Source organism: Python bivittatus, unplaced genomic scaffold (assembly GCF_059951505.1).
Source record: "Python bivittatus isolate LINGU-HERP-01145 unplaced genomic scaffold, Pbiv_v1 ctg000480_np1212, whole genome shotgun sequence".
NCBI classification, from domain to species: domain Eukaryota; kingdom Metazoa; phylum Chordata; class Lepidosauria; order Squamata; family Pythonidae; genus Python; species Python bivittatus.
In genome coordinates this window covers 82,210,981-82,233,977 of record NW_028277075.1, presented here as the reverse complement: position 1 = coordinate 82,233,977, position 22,997 = coordinate 82,210,981, and the positions used below count along the sequence as shown (strand labels likewise).

Sequence of the window (22,997 nt, the reverse complement as noted above, 5' to 3'; positions counted from 1 at the left end):
AGGGCTTACCTCCCTATTGGCTGCGACGGTCTAAGGGGTCACGCCCACTGCTGGTGGCCGTCAGTTAAAGCCGTCCCAAGCCGTGGGACTCAGCGTTCCAGGAGGAAAGACGTGTTATGCTAATTAGGACAGTTGGGAAAAGGCCCGCCAATGGGAGGTAGTGAAAGTGAACCTCTGGGGTGGAGAGCGCTGATTCTATTGGTTGAAGCTCTTGTGATCTCACAACCGTTGGCACAAGAGCCCCATAAGCGTTTCCGGTCGGGAAAGGAGGAGGGTGAGAGAAGGGATGCTGGGGTTCAGTGAGTGGTTTTGGGGAGGTTGAGTGGCCACGTCGTGCCCACAATGAGGACGTTATGACGCGTACCGTTGCTAAAATTATGCTTGGTCACAGGGAGGGGGAAATAATATGAACTGGCTTTTACAAAACTGATACGAGGTTACTCATTTATTTTCTCCATGTTATGTCTTGCTTTTCTTTTTAAGAGCTCCAGGTGGCTTAAAAAAAAGCAACGTTTCCCGAGAGTCAAGCGCCATTCTCGGTGATTTCATGGATGCATCTATGGGTTTTTTGCCAGCAGCGTGGGGAGGATTTGGCGTTTCCTTTTTTTACTTTTTTTTCAACAGTATTGCAGCCCTGGGATTTTTGGTTGTCTTCCATCACTGTGTAGTCACCAAATCTAACCTGTTCAGCTGATTTGAGATCAGCCAGAATTGGTTAGTTAATGCCACTGACTATGAGCAGGGCACTCCTTGGGATGACTTTGGATCAGTTGCTTTTCTTACCCCAATCTACCTCACAATATTGTGTAGTAGTGGGGTTTAAATCCCCCCAGGTGGCTTACATAGGGGTAACTGTATCCCTAACAACCACGTGGTTGAGAGAAACTGATGGGAGATCTCCTAGTGAACTTCATGATCAGTGGGGATTTGAACCTGGGTCTCCCCCCTCCAGTATCTCAATATTCTGCCTTGTTGACTCTGGAGGGAATATAGAAGTAGTAGTCCCAATATGGGTATGACTACATGAAGAGCTTATTCACTGACTGCTATAGTAGCCACATGGGCTGAGTTCATACAACATGCTGGATTAAAATATAACTGGCCGGTTGTGGTCCAGGACCAGTATGTTTTATGGACATAGCTAATACCAGGAAGATACTGAATTTGGGAAGACTGATGCAAACATCTAAGATAATAAAGCAACCTGTGTTGAGAAGCTTGTTTGCAACAAGAAAAAGTAGAAATACAGTTTGCATTAGAAGTGATGTTTTATTACACCAGTTTTAATAACAAAAGCTTTGTTGGATCACACCCAGTGCTTGTCTAGTTCAATGTTATCATACAGAAGTTTATCAGATATCATCCAAGAAGCTTGTCACAACTATCAACTGTAAAGCATTACTCCTCTTCCCCTTTTTCTCCCTACAGTTAGTAGTTAAAGCTTGCTGTTGTTCAGGAGATAGTGAACAGCCTTCAACACAGTTGAAGCCATATATGCTCCTCTATGAATTTGCCTAACACTGTTTTAAACAATGGATCTAAATGGATGTCCATGTCTACTGCTCCTATTTTCATAATTAAACTATGTGTTGGGTAAAGGATATTCTTTTGTCAGTCTTGAATCTCCCAGTTTCCTTAATGAATTATCAAAGCTGTAACATAAGTTAAACCTCTTTGTTCATAATTCCCATGCCTTCTTTGAAATTATTCACTTTTATCGTGTCTCCCCTTGCTTATAAGCTGAACAGTCCCAAATATTGTAATCTTTCCTTATAAGGGAACTGTTTCAGCTGTCTTATCACTTTGGTTGCCCCTTTTGATTTCAGTGTTTGGATCTTCAAGGAAAATATTGTATTATACTTAGTTTTTTTTCTTTCTTCTTTGAAACAGACATGGGGGTAAGCTAGCATTAAAATGTCTATCATCGTTCTGATATCACAATGAGAAGAATTATCACATAAATCAGTTTCCAAACTGAAGAAATTGAAAACCAAATGACTTTCAATTATGACCCTTAATTGTAGAGGCTCTTAGTTATTCCTATTTTCTTCCTGTTTTTTTCCCAAAAATCTATCTTATTTATTAACAAATTGTTAATCCCACTACCACCTCAGAATAGTAACTAGTTGATTTACTTTCATGCATCCTGTTATTTTCTTTTTTTAAATATAATTTTTATTGAAGAAATTTTAACAAAATAAAAGCAATACAAATATTAGAAAAGAAACAAAATGAATAGTGAATAAGAAAGAAAACAGGAAAAGAAAAAAGAGAAAAGATTATAAAGAAGCGGCTTCTGATCTTTTTGACAGCCGTTATAAATGCATTTATATTTTATCCTCTCTAAGGTTACCTGCATCCTGTTATTTTCAACCATAATCTAATTAGGACCAAATGAATTGGTATTTGTAAGTAATATACTTGACATTTGGTAGTTTCAGTTTTAGTGGGTAATGTTGCTTCATAATTGTTGCTGATTGATTATAATATAAGCTGCTTGCCTGGGATAATGCAATGAACTATTTAATCTGTGATCATTTAATAAGATGGACCTCAAAGTATCTGTCTTGCTGCCCCTCTGTGAAATATGTTGCCCTTGAAGTCATATAGCCCCCACGCTCCACAGAGTAACAAAGGCTGTCTCTTTAACATAGCATTTGGAGATTATGATCTGCAAAGTGCACAAAATATATATATGCCTGAGAGTGAACATAGAACCCTAGCCTTTGATTTATACTAATGAGATAAAAATATATCAGAACCAGTGTTGCTATTAATGAAGGAAGATATATTTTAGTAGAAAGGGTAAAGTGTATGAATTTGATATTAAAATTGGCTTCTGTTAAAATATATGTTCCATGGAAATCTGATGTGAATTTTATTAGATGAAATCTATTTATTGCATCTTGCTTAAGCTGTTGCTTGCCATAAAATACCAGTGGTGTTGTCCCTTACTGAAGATAATTATCTTGTTTGGCTTTTTTCCTTTCTTTCTGTAGTTAATGTTATGTGAAATGAAGCCACTTCCTGTGGATTCTAGAATATTGTCACTGACTGCTCAGATTACTGAAAGCCCTGATCAGGATATTCCTGTGTTGCTGCTAAAGTTAAAAGGTAAATTGATTAGGATCCTTTAGGCACAGCACCATAAGGTAAAACTAAAATGTTGTATGTGCTGAGCTTGCTGTGCCATGATTGAATGTCAAGTTCAGTATTCTGTTACTGAGGTCTTTCCGTTGGGGTTTCTGGAAAGGACATTTGTACATACAGAGAAGAGATTCTGGTATTGCAGAGAAGAAAGACTTGATCACTATGGGAATTATGAGGTGGTTGTGAATCTTTTCAATACAACAGCTATAAGAACGAAAGTAGTATTGGACGGGGACCGTAGACTTGCTCAAGATTTTACTTGTAAAATATTTTTAAAAAGTTAGGTTGACATAAAAACCCTCTATGGATACATAAACCTCTATTTTTCTAACCCTGTTGTTTTAAATTAGAATAATCTGATTTTGATATGTGTTTTTAATTTACATGATCAATCTTGATGCTTTGTGTATTTACAAAATATTGTTATGCAGGACATGAGATGCTGGAAGGCAAATAAGGAAAAGGGGAAAAAATAATGCTTCAGGCGTTAAGTTTGGAAATCAAAGGGCAGAAGCAGAAGCTATTCATGTTTCTTATTCAATAGAATGCACTTATTTTATAACAAGTAATGATTCATATGACACTCTGATCCCTAAATTAATCATGGGGTAAGAATTACAGTGAGTTTATGTGCCTTTAAGTCTTCCAAGAAAGAATTGTATGATAGGAATTATGTAAGAGAGTCAATTATGTAGGAGAGCTACATACAAATTATGTAAAAGGAGAGCCATGTGATAGTGAAAAATTAGAAGGAATTTGGTAGCACCTTTTCTGACTAACACATTTTATTAAAAGCCATAAGCTTGATCACCTCCATGCATCTGATGAAGTGAGCTACAGTTCATGAATAAAATTTTTACTCAGAAAAAGTATACCAGACTTCTGATAAGAATTAGTATCTGATCTGTTAGCAGATCAGACACATATTGGCTTAATACACTGACAATAAACTGGTCAGCCACAGTTTAGCTGTGCTGTGCAAACTCAGTCCATATGGTGAATTTATAGTTCAGAATACCACACAAACCTAGAAAATCAGGTGAATTATGTAAATCAGGGTTATTTTAATCATGGTAAGCATCTTATGTAAATACTATAAACAAAATGGGCCAGAATAAACCACAGTATCATTTCGGTTAGAGGAACTGTCAGTTGTTAGAGGGCTGCTTTCCAGTAAAGGAAGTTATAGCCAAAGTTGGTTCCTTCTAGCTGTGCAGAAGTCTTACCCTCTGATTACCAGAATTCCAACTCAGACTTATTCTCATATTACAATATTGTGGATACTGTTCATATATGTTCATTTCTTCTTTGACTAAACACTATTTATTTGCATTTCTACTGCCTCTTGATTCATTGATACCATCCTTTTGATTTTTTGACTACCCTCCTTTTTTCTCTAAAATAACTTGTAAGCCTTTTTGATGTGAATTGTATAGCTTATTTTTATATTTTATCTAGCAACCAGTTGCCTCCACTTTAGTAACTGATGTTCCAGATTGTTATAATCTTATTTTGTAGTTTTTTGCTGTGCTCCCTTTTGACCTGTCTTGCAGCCTGCAGTACTTGTTATCTGTAGAGGGATCAAAACCTAAGCAGTTTAATTTTTTCTTCTTAGAAATTTTAACGAGTGCATCCCCTGGAAGTAATGAATCAAAGAAGATTAAACAAGACTTATACTATTGTGATCTAGTTCAGTACTGTCTACTAGTCCTTAAGCAAGATTATACAAAAGTGCCTGGAGGCTGGACTACTGCTGCCCAGATAGCAGAGATATTAAGGTAAAAATACAGCGTGTAGTCCTAAACTGCTCTAGTAGCTCTGAATTAGCCTATGGCTATACTACTTGCAAACTACAGGGGGGATTTTTTTTTTTTCTTCTCAGTCAGTGTTGTGTTGGTCTTGAGGTGAAAACAGAACATGAGGAGTTTTATAATAAGCTGCTTCCTTCTGCTACAGACAGTCTCCTCTTCTTGGGAAGGCGTTTACATGCACGATTTGTCCGGGCAATCAAGGTATTTGAGCCATTTTGTAATATCTTGACATATTAATGTACAAAATTGTTGATTTAGGCAGGGGAGGATTCCCACTTCTTCTGATTCCTGGCATAAGTGACACTGAGTTTGTATACTACATACCCAAGACATACTTTCTGTGGAGTCAGGACTCAAGACTGTTATCAAAGCAGTGCATGGTCCCTTTCTGATAACGCATGATAATACTCTGCTTGATAATGGGGACTAGGAAAATGTTGAACTTAGGCTAGTTTGAGAATGCATCAGCACACAGCTTCATTAATCATTTATTCAGAGTAATGGAACAAAGAACACTGAATTGTGGCAATTATTAGACCTGCCTCTGGTTGTAGACTGATGCCGCAGTTAACATCGCCAAGGCAGACGTTCTGCTGTTGTCTCTTTATGTGTTTTTATTCTTTTTGCCATGTATCCGTACTTATATTTTCAAGCAATATGACTACTTGATATATAATACTGTAATTTCAAACAATTGAATCTGCCCATATATTTGCATTTTTGTGATAAAACAAAGAACAGAAACTAATAAAGCAACATAATTCACTTCATTTTCAATACCCAGAAAATACATACAAAATAATAGATTTCACAAAATCCTCACACTGCACTTACTTTATGGCTGTACAGAGTCCTGCAGCTTCCAATTCCAGAACATAAAAGTATTCCAATTGATTTATCATTAACATTTCTTCCTCCCCTAACACTTAACCAGATCTGTTAATTTAATTTTATATATCAGCTTTCCTAAACCTAATTTGGACTACATCTCTCATCAACCTCAGTATCATTACTAATAGGAATCAAGAAAGTTGCTGTCCAAAGCATATTGAGGGTACCAATTCAGGAAGAGTAAAAATACACAATATTCCAATTTTTTAAGATCATTGTGATATACAGTACATTTTTGTTCACTATTCACTTAGTTGTTCACTTAGTTTAGTTCACTAAGTTCACTAAAAGACATGCTGGATCCTGCAAAGAAACAGATTATATTTGGTTGGAGCAGTTTCAGAATAAGAAAGGAAGAAGTTATTCTCTTTTTCTGTTATTGTGTCTGCATTGTAACTTACGTTTCTCCCAGTCCTGCTCCCCACCCACCCTTTCCCAGTTTTAGAAGAATATTATCTGTTCAGCAAATACAGCTTGAGGGTATAATCACTGTTTAATCTATGTGTTTGAGAGATTTTAATTGTAAGTTTTCCTTTATGTTTTCTTTAAGGATGAAGAAAGAAATGAATTTCTACATTGTTTCAGGACAGTAACTGATGCCATCTGTTGGTTGTGTGGAGGTCACATTCATCTAGTAGAAAATGGTAGGGGAAGAAAAGCCTGGAAATTCATTATTGTGTATGAATGTTGTTGTGGTCTCTGATCAAATATTTCACCTGTGATCTGCATTTAGAGGGTTGCTGTTAGTTCCCACTCTCCTCCCCTGAAAAACAATTAAGCATAGATTTCACTTCTGCTTGAAATAGATTTCCTGTTTTTGCCTTAGTGCTTCAGAATAAACACTTCCAGCAATTGCTGACAACTGATGATGCTGAAACATCAACTGTGATTCTGACACTCCTGCAGAATATTTTAAGGACCAATAGGTAAATATTTACTAAATTGTATCTTTAACATTAAAAAAAATGGATTGAAATTCATCTTAAAATAAGAATAATTTCTCTAGGTTGATCAGCTTTTCATCCTCATAATTTCATATTCATCATTCTAAAGCAGAGATACAGGATTACAGTCATAGTTTAAAGCAGACGTCCTCCACTACTTTGACTGGTGGACATGTTTGGAATATTGGAAACATGTGGATGCTTTCACAAAATGAGTGCTGGGAGAGGTGCTTCCCTATTTATGAAATGATTATTGCAGGGACATATTGCCGCCAGTTTCAGAGCACCAGCTGAAAAAAATGCTCCTGCCAGTGCTGTCTTTGAGATGCTCCTATTCTTTTTTCTTAGTGTAGCCCTTGGGAACCAGTTTAGAACATTGCCAAGTGAAGCGCCAGGCATCTGCAGCAACCCATTATTTCTATGTTCGAAGGATGCTTGTGGGACCCATTTGCAGCATGGCACCTTCTCATTTTTTTAATATAATGTTTTTTAAAATGCAAAAGGCAGATGGGGTGGGGAGCCTGACATGCATCAAAGAAATGGCCTGTGATTACATTGGAGCCCTCTGACTGTCAGGTTGGTAGAGCCTCATTTAAAGGAATTAGTGCATTTTTATATACAATGTGGTTGTAGTTCTTGCAGTCCTGCCCATCTCCTATCCACCATTTTTATTCCAGTATGATTTCATCTCTTTGTTGTCTTCTCAGTAAAGCATTAGTTCAAGTAACTGAAAAAGCCCTACATTTCCTTTTGGATGAACTCGTTTACAAGATTTCCTCTACTACGCACCCTGCCAGAGGAAATGCAACTATTAAACTGTTACTTGTGATCACAGAATCTGATGCCCAACTTGTCACAACAATGATTGCCCGCTACAAAGGTTTGTCAACTTTTTTTGGATTTTGAAAAAATTCTAGAATAATAAATGTTGGCATTGAACATTCCTTATGGAGAAATTAACTGTAATTGAAATAGTTTATTACATGTATCAGTTCTCCAACCTAGCACTCATGTTATTGATTGCAAAATGTATTAATTGTGTACATTTTGAAACAGTGAATATTATGGGTGAAGTCCTGTCATGGAATCTAGCACTATTTATGGTAAAATATTTATAATTGATGTACATAATACTTATATACATCTTATAATACTATAATCACATTGTAGGAAAGGTAGTGGGCATATTCATTCATTCATTCATTCATTCATAATAAATTTATATTCTGCCTTTCATCTTTGTTCCGTGCATCAGAACATAGCTCCAACTTCTAATTATTCCATTATCTGAGGGGTAGTTGAGCTAAGTAGCTGGTCCAGAGTTGCAAAGTGAACTTCTGCAGTTGAGGGTGAACTTGAACTCATGATTGCTTGGTCTTAGTCCAGTACTAACAGCTAGAATCATATTAAGTGAACACTTTTTCTAATTCTGATCAAATTGTAAATCAACATATGCCAGTCCTGTTAGTCTTTCTCCCAGCTGGAATGGTTAATCAGATCCAGAAAAGTCTGTGGTTTGAATTGTGACCTCCGACAGGAGGAGCCAAATGAAAGTGCATGCACTAGTACTCAGTGTGACATTCAAAGATAGCTGATGTCTTAAGGTGTATCTGACAGGCAATCATCCAACCAAGCTAAAGATGTATCAAACTGCAGTTGAGCCATATGTATGAATCAGCAGTTCCTTGTTCGTGATTAAGTAGGAATTTTAAAGATGTCTTCATATGTTCCTCAAGTGACTTAGTATCTTTCTCAAGATAAAGCCTATCTGAAATTGGTTAGCTAACTTTCAGGATTACAATATTGATGAGTATAAAATAAATTTTCCTTTTGTGTTAGCACTCTCCTGAGTTACTATTTAGAGTTTCCCATAATTATTTCAGGTTACTTAAATGTTTTTATCCCACCTTTTTAAAAAAAAAATATTTTTGGTCAACTCAAGGTGGCAAACATACCTAATACTCCTCCTATTTTTTCCACAACAACCCTGTGAGGTAGGTTGGACTGAGAGTCAGTAGCCAAAAATCAGCCAGCCAGCTTTCATGCCTAAGGGAGGCCTAGAACTCACAGCCTCCTGGTTTCTAGCCCAGCACCTTAATCATTACACTGGCTCTTAAGTTTAGTGCAGCCCCTTCAAACAGTGATTTGAATAGCAGATATATTATTTATCGAAGTAAAACTCCGTTCAGTTGGACGATTCCATATTACATCAAGGCAGCAAACTTGCGAGTTAAGTAAATCTGAGTTTGTATGTAGTTTTCTTGCAAGAGACTGTAAGTAATCATGTGTGTATTGTGTTCTTTTTTATTATGTGTTATTGTGTTTTTTTATGTGTGTTGCTTTTTTATTTATATTCACACATGTTCAATACATGACCAATGCATGCACTATATTTATTCAGGAAAAATTATTCTCAGTGGATTTATAAAGGCGAAACATTGTTTCAACACAGCATTTTATGGCCTGTCCATTGTATGTTTGCATGTGGAAATTTGTCGTATTTGTACACTCACAAGTATGGATCATTCATGCTCTAAAAGACTTCAACTGGCTAGAGGCAGTATGAGTTTTGTTACCGCGTCCTGTATGATGAATCCATTAATTATTTAAGCTTTTCTTTGGAGCTTTGGCTCCTTCTTGCCACTGGTATATTTAGCGTGGAAATTTCTAACTCTCATCTAGGTATTCGTACCTCTAGTAATTTATAATCAACCTCTGTCAGATGAACAAACAAGCACTTTTTTTTACGGACTGGCATATTTATCTCAGCACATCTTATTTATTAAGGACTACAGACTCTTCTAAGCAAGCAGTGGACTGGCAAAGGATTTGACAAGAATCTCAATCAGTTTCTGGACTTGTTGGATGCAGAAAACTCCAATGCTGGTCAAATACAGGTATACTGGATGTTTTATAGAATTCTGTGTATGGTGGAGGTAGCCTGTGTTCGATTTATCAGTGTATTCATGTGTTTCATTGCTTCTAGCCTGTTCACGTAACTGGAAGGTGGCTATGTGAGGGAGAGCTAGTATAGAAGTGTTCTGAAATTGTGATCTTAATTCTTCGTAGAGAATTTGCCATATCTCCAAGCCTGGATCAGCTCTCCTTCGGATTAGATTATACCTTGGTTTGAATGTAGGCTAGTAAATTGTCACATCAAATAAAGGCTTATAGAGAATATTAGTATATATTTCCTAATGTGTACAGCTGTCTAATTATTAGCACCACATGCAAAAGAAAAATGAATATGTTCCAATTTGTTAATTTCAGCGACTGCATCAAGCAGCTTGCTTAATCCAGGCATTTTGGAGAGGATTTCAGACACGAAAAAGATTAAGGCAGCTTCCAAAAGCTGTAACAGCCTTGCAAAGGAATTTTAGGTAAAACTATATATGTTTTTTAAACAAAAATAATGAGTATTGTATAATTAAAATGGCTTGGAGAATAGAGCTACAATATAAGAATTTTCCAGATCTCCTCCTGTCTGGCCAGGGACATCAACAGAGGTATGTATTTACTGAATAAAATATTGGGGAAATAAGCCTGTATGTGAAGTCATAGTAGGCATAATCACTCTGTGCTGTTTTTCCAAGAAGTAACTTGCTTCTGTAGAATTAGATTAGAATTTCTTCACTCCTCTCTGTATTCATCCATTTTTATTGCCTGAGGCTTATACAATATTTTAATACTACTATGCTTAATTCCTTCCTTTACATTCAATATTTGACAGACATTTTGATAAAGATATGGTGCTGAGTTGGAATTATTTTATGGTTTTAGATCCCAACTTTTTTTATTTGCTAATTTTTTATTGTGGTTGAACTGTGCTGTAACTATACCCTGGGGAAGGGAGCACATTTTATACATATATATGTTTCTCAAACAAGTACCAATTAAGAAGTTTTTGTATTTTTACAAATATGATATATACACACACACACACAATCATATTTGTAAAAATACAAAAACTTCTTAATTGGTACTTGTTTGAGAAATCCACTAGAGGGCAGATTTCACACATGGGTTTTCAGCCTGCAGATTATTTTTGAAATCAAAATTCTATGCTAAACCCTGGACCTGATCCCAGTATACATACATACATACTTTTTGTGTGTGTGTATGTGTGTGTGCCTTTGAGTCACTCTTGACTCCTGGCGACTGCCTGGACTAATCTCAGCATTTTTCTTGGCAACATTTTCAGGAGTGGTTTGCCCTTGCCTGCTTCCTAGGGCTGAGAGAGAGTGACAGGCTCCAAGTCACCCATCTGGCTTCATGCCTAAGGCAGAACTAGAACTCACAGTGTCCTAGTTTCTAGCCTGGTGCGTTAACCACTATACCAAACTGGCTCTCATATACATACATACATATATATACATAGAGAGAATTGAAGGATACATGGAGGATAGATTTACTAATTCTTAGGTACTTGGAGATAAGCAGGGAAGGAATGGTCTTGCGTACTCTTTTCTTTATGTGATTCATCTCAGAAGTGCTTGATTGCCATTGCTGAAAACAGTTGCTGAATTAGATCTTGCGTTTATATTCAACTAAGAAAACCAAATGTTTACTATCACATAGCAGTGATCAACATTCATTATCTGTGCTATAAGATAACATGGGACCAGAGGAAGAAACTATCCATGTCTTCAAAATGGAAGGGCATGGAAGGGAGAGAGTCTAGGCAGTTACTGATCAGTTTATTTTTTATATTCAGATTTTAGAATTGGCGTTAAACAGTGGTCTGAAGAAACACAAGAATTACATAGAGATTACAAAGATTAATCAAGAATAACTCTGCCTTTAAAAATAGCACAAACCTCCCAAAATTAAAAGGGCTTTGTGGCTTTATCCCACTCTGGGGTCATGTGCTGGCCATGGCATGTGGAGCAAATTTGTTTCCCTTTTCTCTCCATCAGGAAATTAAGAGGGAATGTCAGTTATACATTAAGAAAGAAATAACATTGGAACAGACTGGTTTTGAAGATGCCTAATTGTCCTTCATTAAAGAGGTTTAAGCAGAGCTGGATGGCCACTTCTCAGGAAGGCTATAGTAGTAGATTTCCTGGAATGGCAAGAAGCTGAACTACATGATATTTGAAGTCCCTTAACTCTTGTGTCTACAGATGGGTATGCAAATTTGCTCTGTGCTATGGAAGAATAAACGGCAGAAACTCTCATGGCTCAGCCCTAAACAGTGGCTAAAACTGGAAACAGTTTAAACGTTGGAAACAGCATCTTTAAGGTTTTTTTTTTTTTAACTTGTTTGTAGAGCTAGGAGAGAACAGGAGTTACAAAGTTTAAAAAGGCAGAGAGAAGAAGAACACCTCTGTCAACAACTGCAGCTTCAAAGACAGAGAGGCATGAGGCTGTTTCATGAACGACAGCTAACACTATTGGAAATTGTCCATGCAGGTATGGTTATTACAGAACCATGAAGAACTATTTCCATTAGGGGACAGATATCCTTTTTTCTTTCACTTGGACTTTTTGTCTTTACTTTGTTCCCCAAGGTGGCATCATTGATGCTCTAAAGGACTTTTCTATAATGACCTAATAATTTATCATGGATATATCAACCAAGGGATAAGGCAAAGATGTGTTGTAATTTGTATCTAGTAAGTCAGTGTAGTCTAGTAAGTCAGTGTAGCTACATTAAATGTGTATGAATCATACACTATGTTGTCCATTATTTTGCCTCCAGAGTACAGTTTGTGGAATGACCCTGAGAAGGCCTTGGGTTTTCTTGCATTCTTGGTTGTACTGGAAAATCCTTGCCACCAGTTCTTAGGAGAAAGGCAGCAACCCGTGTTTTATTTCATCCTTTTGTTTCAGTAAGTTGCCTTTGACCAGGAGTGCAGCTTGAGGCTGAACCAGAATTGTTCAGTGAAAGTAAATAATATGTCTAGTTAAATAATAGTGTAACAGTTCAATATTGTATTTGGTGTAAGACCCTATTTATGAAATGCACAAATACATGGTAGGGCTAGCACAATAACAATCAATGTATTATCAAATAATTAAGTATCATGAATGTGATTACTTCCCATCTGTTTAGTATATTTCCCTTCCTGTCATATTAAAACTTAGATTTCAATTGACATCTCTGGGTGGAGTACAAATTCAGGGGCCATATCAATTCTGTGACCTCATATTGTCCACCCCTGAGATAGCATGTAAATGTGGCATTACCAAGATACCTATGGTCTACAAAATGATCCTGAAAGTGTCTACAGTGGCCTTTGGTTTAAAAAATGTTCTGCCCTAACTCTAAACAGTTTGAACATGCCTGGTTTCTTTTCTGCATCTTTCATCTAGCTAGAATGAAATTCAAATACTATCTGCTTGTGTGAATTCTGATTTTCTAATAATGAATATATGCCCTTTCTCCCCTAGGTCAAGTAGATAAGCATATATATGAAATGAAAAAGAAGGCAGCCCTAACTATCCAAAGGTACTGGAGAGCATTTAAAGCAAGGAGAAATTTTCATCAGCAAAAAAGATCTCTCAAGGAATATAAAGCAGCTGTCCTCATTCAGAGAGCGGTCAGTATGCAAACCAAGCACTGGCATGAGATGAAATATTTTGCATCAGTATATTTTTAAAAAATCAAATTCAGGACCTCTGATACATTTAATTTAAATTTGTAAATTAGGATGTACATGGAACACTGCTGTCTGCAAAAACCTGAATGATTCATTAAAAGCAATGCTTCAGAAAGTCTGGTCTGCAAGACTTAAATTAGAATAGTATTTCAATAACACAGTTGTTTACTGTTCTTATTTTTCTAATCCTTTCTAACAGTTAATCAAATTATTCCTTAACTCAGTGATGGTCTAGAGCCAAATTGTTTGAACCGTACTGTCAGTACTGAAGTAAGCCTTGTTCTAGTAGTATCTGCCAGAAGAGAAGATCAAGAGGAGAAACAAGAGGAGAAAAGAGGACAATTGCATTGTTGTCCCAATTTTGAACAACAAAAGTAATTATCACATGCTGTAGAAACTCACAAGAGAACAAAATATTGAGCTGCATTGATTCTTGATGCCTTCTGCCAAGGATATTTTTTTTCTTATGGGCTTGTGAGCTTTCTACTTAGCCTATTGGCCAAAGAAAAGCCTAAAGAGTATAATTGTATTTCTTCTTCAACCCATAATCAGTAGCAAATCTAAACCAAATCTCTGTAATTGCTGCATGGTTCAAGAAGGTTCCCTTCTCAATGCCTTTCTTAAAAAGTGTGAAGGCTCAACTTTGGCTGCATGTGCAGCTGTAATGTTTGCCCACCAGTTCAATTTCAGGTCTTAATACAGTGAGTTGCATGTATGAAAGTCATTCATGGAGGATTAGGGCTCATGGCCAGCATTCCAAGATCCATTTCCCTTCCCATGCATGAAGAGGGTATGGAGAACACTGTTGGGTCTCAGGATGTGGCAATTGTTTTAAGAAGATACACTGAAAATATTCTAACATATGTTGCTGTTTAAATGTGATCCATCAGGATTGATCTGCATTGAAGATAGAGATGATGCAACATTTCTTCTAAAGTTTCCATGCTCACCAAGAGGACATTCAAAGGACCTGTCCTATGTAAAAATTAAGATTCTCTAAATAGTTAACATCTTACATTAATATTTTGTTTCAATAGGTGCTTAAATTCTTGGAGAAGAAAAGAAGAAAAGCATATTCTCTCTGGAAGAAGCCTGAATCTCTTTCGGATGAACAGAGGATATTGTTGCAGCAAAAAGTGGAAAGCTATATCAAACTGCACCCAGTATGTCATCATTACACCCCTATCCACTGGATTCTCTTTTCAAACTTGTTGAAGGTTCCTGAATATTGCGAAAGATTCTCAGACATATCATTTACATGCAGCAATGTCTAGAGCCATACACTTTGCAGTTGTCCCAGATTAACTGAGTGTAGGCTAAAATGGTCCAATGTCATTCTGCAATTGTACATTACAGAGGAAATTTGGAATTTCCAAAGATATGTCATCACATATCTGCCATTACTAATATCTATACCAGAGTAACCCCCGTAAATTTAAATTGGTTTCGAACTATTTGAAAACTGCTGTACAGCAATGTTTTGTCTCTTGGTGTTATTACTGGTAGTCCTCGAGTTATAACCATTTGTTCAGCAACCATTTGAAATTATGGCGCCGCTGAACGAATAGTACTTACACCCAGTCCCCAAAGTTATGGCCATTACAGTACCCCTGCAGTCACATGAACAAAATTCAGGCGCTTGGCAGCACACCTGCACTTATGACTGCAGGTATGTTTCAACTCCCCTCACCTGCCTATCCCCCCATAAGGTTTCTTATGCATATTTGTTGCAGAACTGCCAGTTGGGCTGCTGGGAAATAACAGTATTTTGTAGAAACTTTAAGGCTAAGAAACTGATTTGGCAAGAAGCTGTCACAAGGGGGAAACCAGATAGGAACCAGAGATGATAATGGCTTTACAACATTACCTTCAAATCTTGAAAAGTTATAATCCATATACATATTTTGTTATAATTCTGTTCTCTTTACCTAATAAAACATGCCAGAAATGCATAAATTTTTATAGCTATATAAACTGAAACTATGCCATGGATAACCTGCTTTCTTTTTATTTGATATGGGAAACAAAATATTTGGTAGAGTTGTTCAGGTCTTTTCTTTGTTACCATTAATGTAATAATAGGAATTTGCTTCTTCCTGAATCCTAATTAAGAAACTAAATTTATTCAGAGATGGATTGATGGCTTCAGAGAGAAAACACAGGAAGAAACACAGTGATTAGATTTACCAGTACCCAAGGAATGCAAATGTTGTGCTGCAGACCTTCACATAGGTTTGAAGCTGTTAACAGTTAACAGTGACAGACACCATAATTTTTCTCCAGGCTTCTGAGATGTCAGAAGAAATGAGCAGAGAACTTCATCATCAAGCTCAGGAAAAACTAGCCCACTATTTGCTGAAAAAAAGAGAGGATCAGAAGGCAGAACAACATCGAGAGGCTTTGCTAGCCCAAGTTCACACAGATGTGGATCAATTGTTAAGTATGTGTCCATCTCATTTTTGTGTTGCTTAGATTATCTTCCCAAGTTAGTTTTGATGTGGTGAATGCTGATCAACATTAATATCAGACCTGAATTATGCTAGTAGACACTACTTCTTCCAGCTTGAATTTTCTTCAGAGATCATCATTGATGTGTGAATTATGAATTCATATATCCTCTTGATACTGAATTATTATGGTTGTGTTCTTCTTAAAATTCTATTAATCACATTGATCATTAGCCCAGTCCTACCCATGCATTTGGAGATGCTGAAAGTATTACAGGTAGTCCTCGACTTATGACCACAATTGGGATTGGAACTTCCATCACTAAGCGATGCAGTTGTTAAGTGAGTCACTATGGCCGTTAAGTGAATCTGGTTTCCTCCTTGACTTTGCTTTTCGGAAGCCCCCTGGGGAGGTCACAAATGGTGATCACGTGACCCCGGGATGCTGCAATTGTCGTAAATACATGTGGCCAAGTGCCCAAATTTTGATCATGTGACCATGGGGATGCTATGACAGTTGTAAGTGTGAGAACTAGTGCCATCATAACTTTGAATGGTCATTAAATGAATGGTTGTAAGTTGAGGACTATCTGTAGTATGAATATTTTGGTAAGTACAACAGATGCTTTTGGTTTGCAGTTTGAGCAGTTCTAATATTTTCATATTAAACAAATTTTTAACAAAGTAAAAGCCATAAGAAAAAATAAAGAGAATAAAGAAAAATAGTGAATAGTGAGGAGGGGAGAGGAGAGGGAAAGGAAAGGAAAGGAAAGGAAAGGAAAGGAAAGGAAAGGAAAGGAAAGGAAAGGAAAGGAAAGGAAAGGAAAGGAAAGGAAAGGAAAGGATATAAAGTAGCTGCTTCCAATCTTCTTGACAGCAGTTATAGATACATTTATATTTTACCCACTCTCTCTCTCAGGTGACATCATAATTTCCTTCTTTCCATAAACTACACTTTTGAATCTTCAAACCCATAAATCACAAGTTCATTTTTCTCTTTTTTTCAGCAAAAAGTGTATAAGGGGTATCCAGTCACTAATAAATGTAGTTGTTGATCTTTCTCTAATCAAACAAGTTAATTTTGCCATCTTTGCTAGTTCAGCAGTTCTAATTCTTTCCACAACATTCTTCAGAAACAATACAAGAGGTTTTTCTGTTTAAAGCAGAAAAATTCAAGTGGTACTTTCCCCATGACAATAACTTATGGTCAGTTTGGCCTAATCTGTTGTACTATAATCTGTCATTGTATTCTCCCTATTATTAGTCCCATCCTTGACTGGTATTATTCTTCCATGTAGGAATTTTAGCTTGAAATCCAACCAATGTTCTTTGTTTATTCTGGAATGAATAGACTTGCCTTTTAAAATGTTAGTCATAGTTTTGTTTTTATCATTTTTAGACCTCCCTAAATTTGATCTCTGCTTCCAAACTCTATACTAATAACACTGCATACTATCATCATAGGACATACTCTAATGGATGATTGGGATGGGTGGAGAGATAAGATGTTGAACATCAGCAGAGCTTAGGCACCTCTTTTTTATTGCTTTCTACCACAAAATAAGGAGGAAACTGAACTATAATTTCATAGCAGTTTGCTGCTGAAATTCAATTGGGCTCTAAAGCCTGATAAATTGGTTTTAGATTACATGTAGTCTGCTCTAATCTTTTAAAGCAATCCAAGTTGTGATCATCAGTGTATCTTATGATAGCAAATTACATAGGTTAGACATAAACTCTCATGCATCCTAAATCTCCTACTATTCAACCTTACTTCAAATTGCCAAGAAACAGCATTGTGATTTCTATCTATTTTGTCTGGAAAACACAAAGTAACCAAAAATAGATAGGTTGTCTATATATTAGCTCCAGTATTAAGGATGGTATATATCTGAGCCAGAGCAAGACAATTCTGCTGAACTTATCTCCTCCTTATATGCTTCTCACTGCTGTCTTTTATTTCTTTGCTTTCATAAGTTATATATGGCCTAAACTTTCTTGTTAGAACTTGCTTTTGTGTGCTTTAGCTGCAGTGCCTCTACATATATTTATTATTGCACAATTGTAGAATGCTAATATGAAAACTAGATGATAAAAGCTGCAAATGTGGAGAAGGTTAACCAAGTCTTCTAAAGAAAGTCATGTATTTTGCCATAGGTGCTCCAAGTCTCTCAGAATGCACCATGAGAGATCTGAACGTCTTTATGAGCAGATCAGTTCCGGTGGTAGCCAAAGCCAAGCAGTCCCATAACACTATATTGAAATATATTCAGTGGCCCTGGTGGAAGAAGCTTGAAGAAGACCTCTTTAAAGAGGCTGACTCGGTGGATCTTTTGACTGCTGAATTGGAGACTTTGTTCATTGGTGGAAGCAAAACATGATTATTGTAAAATACGTTGTAGCTAAGTAAGTGTGCATTTTTTCTTCCATGAATTTTTTTCCAAAGTGTATTAACATTCAGATACTTAATTATCCACTGAATTGAGAATAGAATTCTACATTCCAGAGACTGAACTCTAGAGTAGAAAGTCTGAATCTGACTGCTCAGATCATTTCAGATGATCCGAAGAATGATATTGTATACAGTTGTATACACTAAGAATGGTATAATTTGGATTTTTAAAAAATGAGATTTAAAACTGGATGTTGTGAATTTAGAACTTTGGATTCAGAATGAACAAGGAGGGAGATTCCAAATTACCATAGGTGTATGTGCATGTATTGGGGAATAGCTTTTCTTATGAATAGTCACCCTGCATTCATAATACTGCAGCCTTCCTGCCTGTTTAAATGTCAGACAGCATCTGAGTTTGAATATATCCCTCTTGGGCATGTGCTTTATCACATGTGCTTGGAGATTCCTCAACCTCTCCTCTCGTAGACAGAGAAAAGCTTTATTCTTTTAAAAGACAAAAACAAAATTCCAAGCATGTGAAGCAAGAGCTGGGAAAATAAATAGAGTGTACCACCTCCCCAGCAGGATTCAGATTATTCTAAATCCTTTGCTACAGGATTCAGGTTATCTCTAAGAAATCAGTAACTGCTGTTGTCAGACATTGCATTGTCTTAATATCTTCTGTCTGTATTAAAAGTCTTGGGGTTTTTTTCTTTTTTCTTTTTCTCTGCACATTTAGGGCATTCTGTGTGATTTCAGACTGAGTTCAAGATTTACTTATTAATGTCTAGGATGCTGACATATCTTGAAAGCCATCTCTTTCCCAAGATCTCTAATTATAGTCAACCAGGAGCATATTGTGTTTGCTGAGTACATTGTATGTGTTTTTGTAAATCAAGTTCATATATCTTTTGAGTTACTTAAATAAAATCATTTTTTTTAGTTCGTTGTGAGATTGATTTATCTCCCAAAGAGGGAAGGAAAGGTTGAAATCACTAATCACACTTAGTTATATTACAAGGGCTGGAGGTTGTATTATGGAAATTGTTTAACTTTTTTCCATGTTACCTCTTATTCATCAGAAAGGCAGAGCCTCTATCTTTCTCATAGACTGAGTTTAGGGGGAGGACACCAGAAGAGGCACTGCCTGGGAAATGGGTGGTGGCAGCAGTAACCTCCAGGTTGGATGGGATAGTTAGGTTAGTGTTAAGGGGCAGAAAAACCCCTGTATGCTACTGAGAAATGGGGACCCACCTTTTCCTGTGTAGCTAGTAGAAGATATTTTGCAGGATGTCAGATTCCAAGATTTGTGTCAAAAGCTAAAGAAGCCATCTCAAGCACTCCAGTGGGACCCATCTACCTGCTTGAGCTCAGGACATGAGAAGTCCAAGCTGAGATGGAATTTAAGAGAATGCAAGAGGAGAAAGAGGAGAAACTTGAAAGAATGGAGCTATAAGAAAAATTAAAAGATAAGCTGGTGAAGAATAAAAGAAACATGCCTGTTAGCTAGAAACGGGCTGAAGAGTAGAGTATCTTCTGCAATCAGTCCAACACTCCCAAGGAGTGTCAGTGGAAAAGTACAAGTTTCCCAGATACAGGAAGGGCGGGGATACAGACCACTTCTGGACTATTTTGAAGACTCATGCCTATAAAGTGGGGGGAAACTTAGTGTATGCAGTTTTTGAGACCAGGTTTAATGGGTTCCCTGCTGACAGTGGCCTATGAAATAGTTTGGCTGCTGTGGAGAACTTTGTACTCTTCAAGACCATGGTGAAGTCCTAGATAGGACTGGCACCAGAAAGTACCAACCAAACTTCTGGACACTGTAGAGGAAGGTTAGATACTTGATCATAAAGTGAAAAGAGTACTTGCACTACTGATGCAAGTATGTGGGAGCCAATATAGTGAAGGTGATTAAGTGGCTCACGTGATTTAAACAGTTCATGATCTAACTATCTGACCAGATTTATGATGAAGTCATTCTAATGGGTCTTAAGATAGCAGAGGCAATAGGAGGGATGGTTCAGAAGTTGGCAGTTTCCAGGCCTCTGGGTGTTGTGGAAACATGCCAATGCAACCACCCTAAGGTATTTGTGAGGTGAGAGGAAACCTAGCCAGTCAGGGTTAACCCAGGGGCTATACCACATCCATCACTAGCATATCATATCAAAGCACTATCTGATCTGCACCACCAGAGGGCAAGGTTTCTGACAGACCAGCCTTCAAATACTTCAAATGTGTAGAAGTGGGACATATCAATATAGTGAAAGCCCCAATAAACTAAGTTGAACCTAAAAGCTATGGGCCAAAAGAATCTTCCAATCAAGATTTTCCTAAATTCAGTATAGATGCTACTCCACCCATGAGGTGAGTTCATGTGATACAGGATGAGTATCCAGTAGTGGCCTGAAGAGGTAGTGGAGCTATGGATGATCTCTACACCCATCACTTGTCAAGAGCCAACAGTCAAGGCACCACAAGTATTAATGCTATTTGCAAGATAAAAGCAGAAACAGCCCTTGTAAAACTACTTTTTCAGTGTAAAGACTGGATTAGCTTAATTAAAGAAGGTAGAATTCCATACTTCATTTCTGGATTGGAATTTGGTAGGATCTTGGAAATAATGAGACTTTGAATTATAGACATAGATTCTGGCCTTTGGTTTCACCGTAACAGATTCTCAGACTGGCCAAAACCAAAAGACTGCGGTCTTGTGCTAAATACAAATACTTTGTTTTTTCTAATCGCACCCATCAAGAGAGATGGAGTAGGTTTATCTCCAGAAAACCTGCAGCATCGTTACCACCCTTAACTGTAATTGTATCAAGCTTACTTCCAGGGTTTCTTTTATGTAATATACATCACTTATGTTCTGTTGATTTTAATCCAATGTTTGCCACCCAGGGTCACAACTGCAAGATAGATGGCTATATAAATCAATATAATAAATAAATGATAAATAAAGCACACAATGTTATATTCCAGGAGCAGAACAAATCACTGAAATTAATTAAAACAGTACAGCGACTTGCTTTAATTGCTGCTTGGAAGCACCTCTGAAGCACTTAAATTTTAGGACATGTAAAAACTTTTTGAGAGTTAACTGGAGGAAGGTCTATAGCAGATTGACTCCGCCCTCTGCTTTTTGAGCTCTTCAGTGCAGTGCTATAAACCTGACTTTTTTTCTTTTGATACTCCGCACATAGTCTCCCTTGTTTTATATATCTTTGCTGAGGTTCAGTGCTATGTATTCTAATCTTCAGATTTGTCCTCATTATAGCATTCTTTCATCATCAGAACTTCTCTAAGGTGTCCTGGATAATGTATTTCCTTCAAAAGAAATGAGCCTCTGTGTTAAATAGCTGGTGAATTATAGTGCTGTCTTACCAAAAGGCCAGTTATTGTCATGCTTATGGCCTCTGTCAATTATTACCATTGAACTAGATTATGAACTCCCTTTTGGCAATGCAGAGTTAGCTGAACAATGGAAATTCCATTTTTAAACCCCCTTTCAGTGCTTGATTAAAGGTACCAAAGTGTCAGTAGAGTTCTCCTTACAGAACCTGTTTTCCATCAATATAAACCTGTTCTGCTGCTCTCCATTGCTGGAAAGGCCTCTACTACCATTTAATCTGTGGACAGCCACATTCCATAATAAATAATTTTCTGTTCTCAGCCACCCTATGATCCATACAATCATATTTGCATTATACAATAAATTATGTTCTATCCAGCCAAACCCAATGCAAATTGAGACAATGGTTCTGAGTACAAACATGGGCTGTTGAAATATTAACTAGATTTCCTTTCTATTTCGAATTAAGTGCTGTCTTATAGGTAACCTCATTAGAAGTTTTGTACACATGAAGCAATCCAGGGTTTTATCTGTTACTTGGCAAAATAATTGTTAAGGTGCTCCTATACATCCCATCATCCTATCACAAGGCTCCTGAGTAACTGCTTTATGTTTCTGTTAAGCACTGTCAGCCCACCATCCCCAGGCAGTCCTGTCAGCCAGAACTCTTTTCCTTTCAAGGCCGAACTTCTTGTTCTTTGTTTTATACCAGTTTGCTAACCAGCCAGGGAACCAATTTTTCTTCAATTGTAGTTCTTTTTAAAAGAGTATTGGTGCAACATCAACAAATTATTGATTTAATTTGTATTTCACTGTTTTATTCTACTGAATACTTGACAAGGTGATATAAACTCTTTCTGCTGCAACTTATTACAGAATGCAAATCCTGCAGAGCAACATTTGATGCTGCACGAAGAGCTATTGAAGGACAGGAAAAAAAATCAGCACTGTGCATTCATTGAATAACTAGCAGCTTCAGATTCTGGCCAAATAATTTCTTCTCCTTCTCCTTTTCATAAAATGGTCAATACATATAGTCTGCTGGGAACTTGGTCTAAGAAAAATCCTCAGTCACTAACAAGTCGGTTAGAATCTTGAGCATGTTCAAAAGCCAAAGGAAAGTTATTGAGTGCACCTTCGAAATACCAAGTACTCCATTTCTTGCTGATGCTTCAGGGAAAGAAAAGCCATAACTCAGGAGATGCAATGGCTAAAATAAAATAAAAACAATGCCCCTGACTTTTAATGGGCCATAACTGTGTAATCATGAAATCAGAAAGAAATAATGCAATAATCTTTAGCAATGCATTTGTCTTTAATTCAGTGAGGTTCTTAGGTTCATTAGCTTTTCTTGGAACATTAGGCAGAAATTGATGTTTCTAACACTTAACATCCAAGTAAT

The 22,997-nt window shown here is 36.9% G+C and overlaps 1 protein-coding gene across 2 annotated transcripts; it reads left to right on the top strand.

Moving 5' to 3' along the window:
- The first annotated feature begins 240 nt into the window (after window positions 1-240).
- IQCB1 (IQ motif containing B1) lies at window positions 241-19,148 on the top strand. 2 transcript variants are annotated; one of them, XM_088146427.1, is made up of 15 exons: window positions 241-274; window positions 3,000-3,114; window positions 4,766-4,928; window positions 5,033-5,162; window positions 6,403-6,496; window positions 6,679-6,778; window positions 7,504-7,676; window positions 9,584-9,693; window positions 10,067-10,176; window positions 12,066-12,208; window positions 13,190-13,338; window positions 14,436-14,561; window positions 15,682-15,838; window positions 18,003-18,251; window positions 18,980-19,148. In XM_088146427.1, exons 2-14 carry the CDS (start codon window positions 3,003-3,005, stop codon window positions 18,224-18,226), a joined length of 1,791 nt encoding a protein of 596 aa, XP_088002553.1. In that variant the 5' UTR covers window positions 241-274; window positions 3,000-3,002; the 3' UTR covers window positions 18,227-18,251; window positions 18,980-19,148. The 2 variants fall into 2 exon arrangements, with proteins under 2 accessions (XP_088002553.1, XP_088002554.1); XM_088146428.1 differs by lacking the exon at window positions 241-274 and adding an exon at window positions 291-2,408.
- The last annotated feature ends 3,849 nt before the right edge of the window (window positions 19,149-22,997 follow it).